Source organism: Etheostoma cragini, chromosome 11 (genome assembly GCF_013103735.1).
Source record: "Etheostoma cragini isolate CJK2018 chromosome 11, CSU_Ecrag_1.0, whole genome shotgun sequence".
Classification (NCBI taxonomy): Eukaryota; Metazoa; Chordata; class Actinopteri; order Perciformes; family Percidae; genus Etheostoma; species Etheostoma cragini.
Window position 1 is genome coordinate 22,825,758 of NC_048417.1, and position 1,653 is coordinate 22,827,410.

Consider the following 1,653-nt stretch of genomic DNA (forward strand, 5'->3'; position numbering starts at 1 on the left):
TATAAGAAATGCGTAACGAACGTTTAGTCCGGACAGCATGTATTAATTCAACCCACCCTTCCCTGTATGATTCATTTAGGTTTTAAAAAAAACTCAAATACTAACCGTGCGCAAATAGGAAAAATCAAACACATCCCCGTTGCTTCTGACAGTAAAAAAGGCTCGTTTCAGTCCCAGCCCAGACATCTGAAACCATGACTGGTCCCTCCTGCCTATTAGCGCACCGGGGCGCGCACTAGCTCCCCCTTCGGCCTCAAAACCCCTCCCCTCCCACTCTCAAAACTATTTAGCATCTGAAAGCGGGATAAAGTTTCCAAAAAACATTAAGCAAAAAACTTCCTGCAGGAGGAGAAGTGTGCCAACCTCAAGTTCGAATCTGTTTCTTCTTAAAGCAAGAGGCGCAGAGAGCGAGGCATCCTGACATTACTCCCCTCATCCTTACGGATTTCTTCACTATTCTTTTAACCACGGCATCAAAGGTGGAGAGCGTTTTTTCTTCTCTATCCCTGCATTTCTTCAAGAAAGAAATGGAAGAGGGCTCCAGTTCTCCGGTCTCCCCTGTGGATAGTCTGGTGACCAGCGAGGAGGAGCTGGACAGACAGCAGAAACGCTTCGCGGGGAAGAGGAGACAAAGCAAAAAGTCCAGCGAGGACAGCAGCGGCGGCAGCAGCAGCCCGGGTCCGGTCAAACGGGTTAAAAAGGCGAGTCCGAGCAGCAATCAGTCGTACGAGGAGCTGCAGAACCAGCGGGTCCTGGCCAACGTCCGGGAGAGGCAACGGACTCAGTCTCTGAACGAGGCCTTCGCGTCTTTGCGCAAAATTATCCCCACTCTGCCCTCGGACAAACTCAGCAAGATACAGACGCTGAAGCTCGCCTCCAGATACATTGATTTCCTCTGTCAGGTGCTGCAGAGCGACGAGATGGACAACAAGATGTCCAGCTGCAGCTACGTTGCGCACGAAAGACTCAGTTACGCATTCTCCGTGTGGAGGATGGAGGGTGCCTGGTCTATGTCAGCATCACACTAGCACCCAGAGACCTTCACTTACAATGCCAAAGCGGTGGGTACCACGAACTAAAGCAAAGGAAATCTTATATTAATAGTATCTGTAGCCAATGTATTAATTATTGGACACATTGTAAATAAAGGGGAATAAGGGGATTCATAAGAAAATGACAGATATAAACAAAGTAGCAGGCCAATTTATTAATGAATTACCGGTATGATGATGCGGGCTGCAGTAGCTACAGTAGCCTATATGAGGCAGATTCCCAGCTTCTCTGTAATCTGTGACTTTTCCCAAAGATTAAGATAGTCACCAAAAACGGCCTTGCGCATCAAATATGCACCACCATTTAAATTGTTAAATGGTCAGATGATCGCCTGTCCTGGGCGCACTTATTTAAGTGTGTGTGTGTGTGTGTGTGTGTGTGTGTGTGTGTGTGTGTGTGTGTGTGTGTGTGTGTGTGTGTTTGTGTGTGAGACACATTTCACCCTGAGGCATCAGCATCTTTGCAACGGTGCATGTGCATCCAGATGGAGCTGTGCGCAAGGCCCGGGTGACCCGCAGACACCAGGATACATTCAAGCCTTAAACCCTTAAATTCAGTTCAGGATCCGGAAAACGGAAACGAGACAGAAGGCTGATTAAA

At 48.1% G+C, this 1,653-nt stretch overlaps 1 protein-coding gene across 1 annotated transcript in view; it reads left to right on the forward strand.

The window, feature by feature from the left end:
- Nucleotides 1-306: 306 nt before the first annotated feature.
- twist2 (twist-related protein 2) overlaps nt 307-1,653 on the forward strand; it is a 2,726-nt gene continuing 1,379 nt past the window's right edge. Inside the window, exon 1 of the mRNA XM_034886236.1 lies at nt 307-1,061. Coding sequence (XP_034742127.1) covers nt 528-1,028 — 501 coding nt within the window. The 5' untranslated portion in view covers nt 307-527 and the 3' untranslated portion in view covers nt 1,029-1,061. The remainder of the gene's footprint in view (nt 1,062-1,653) is intronic.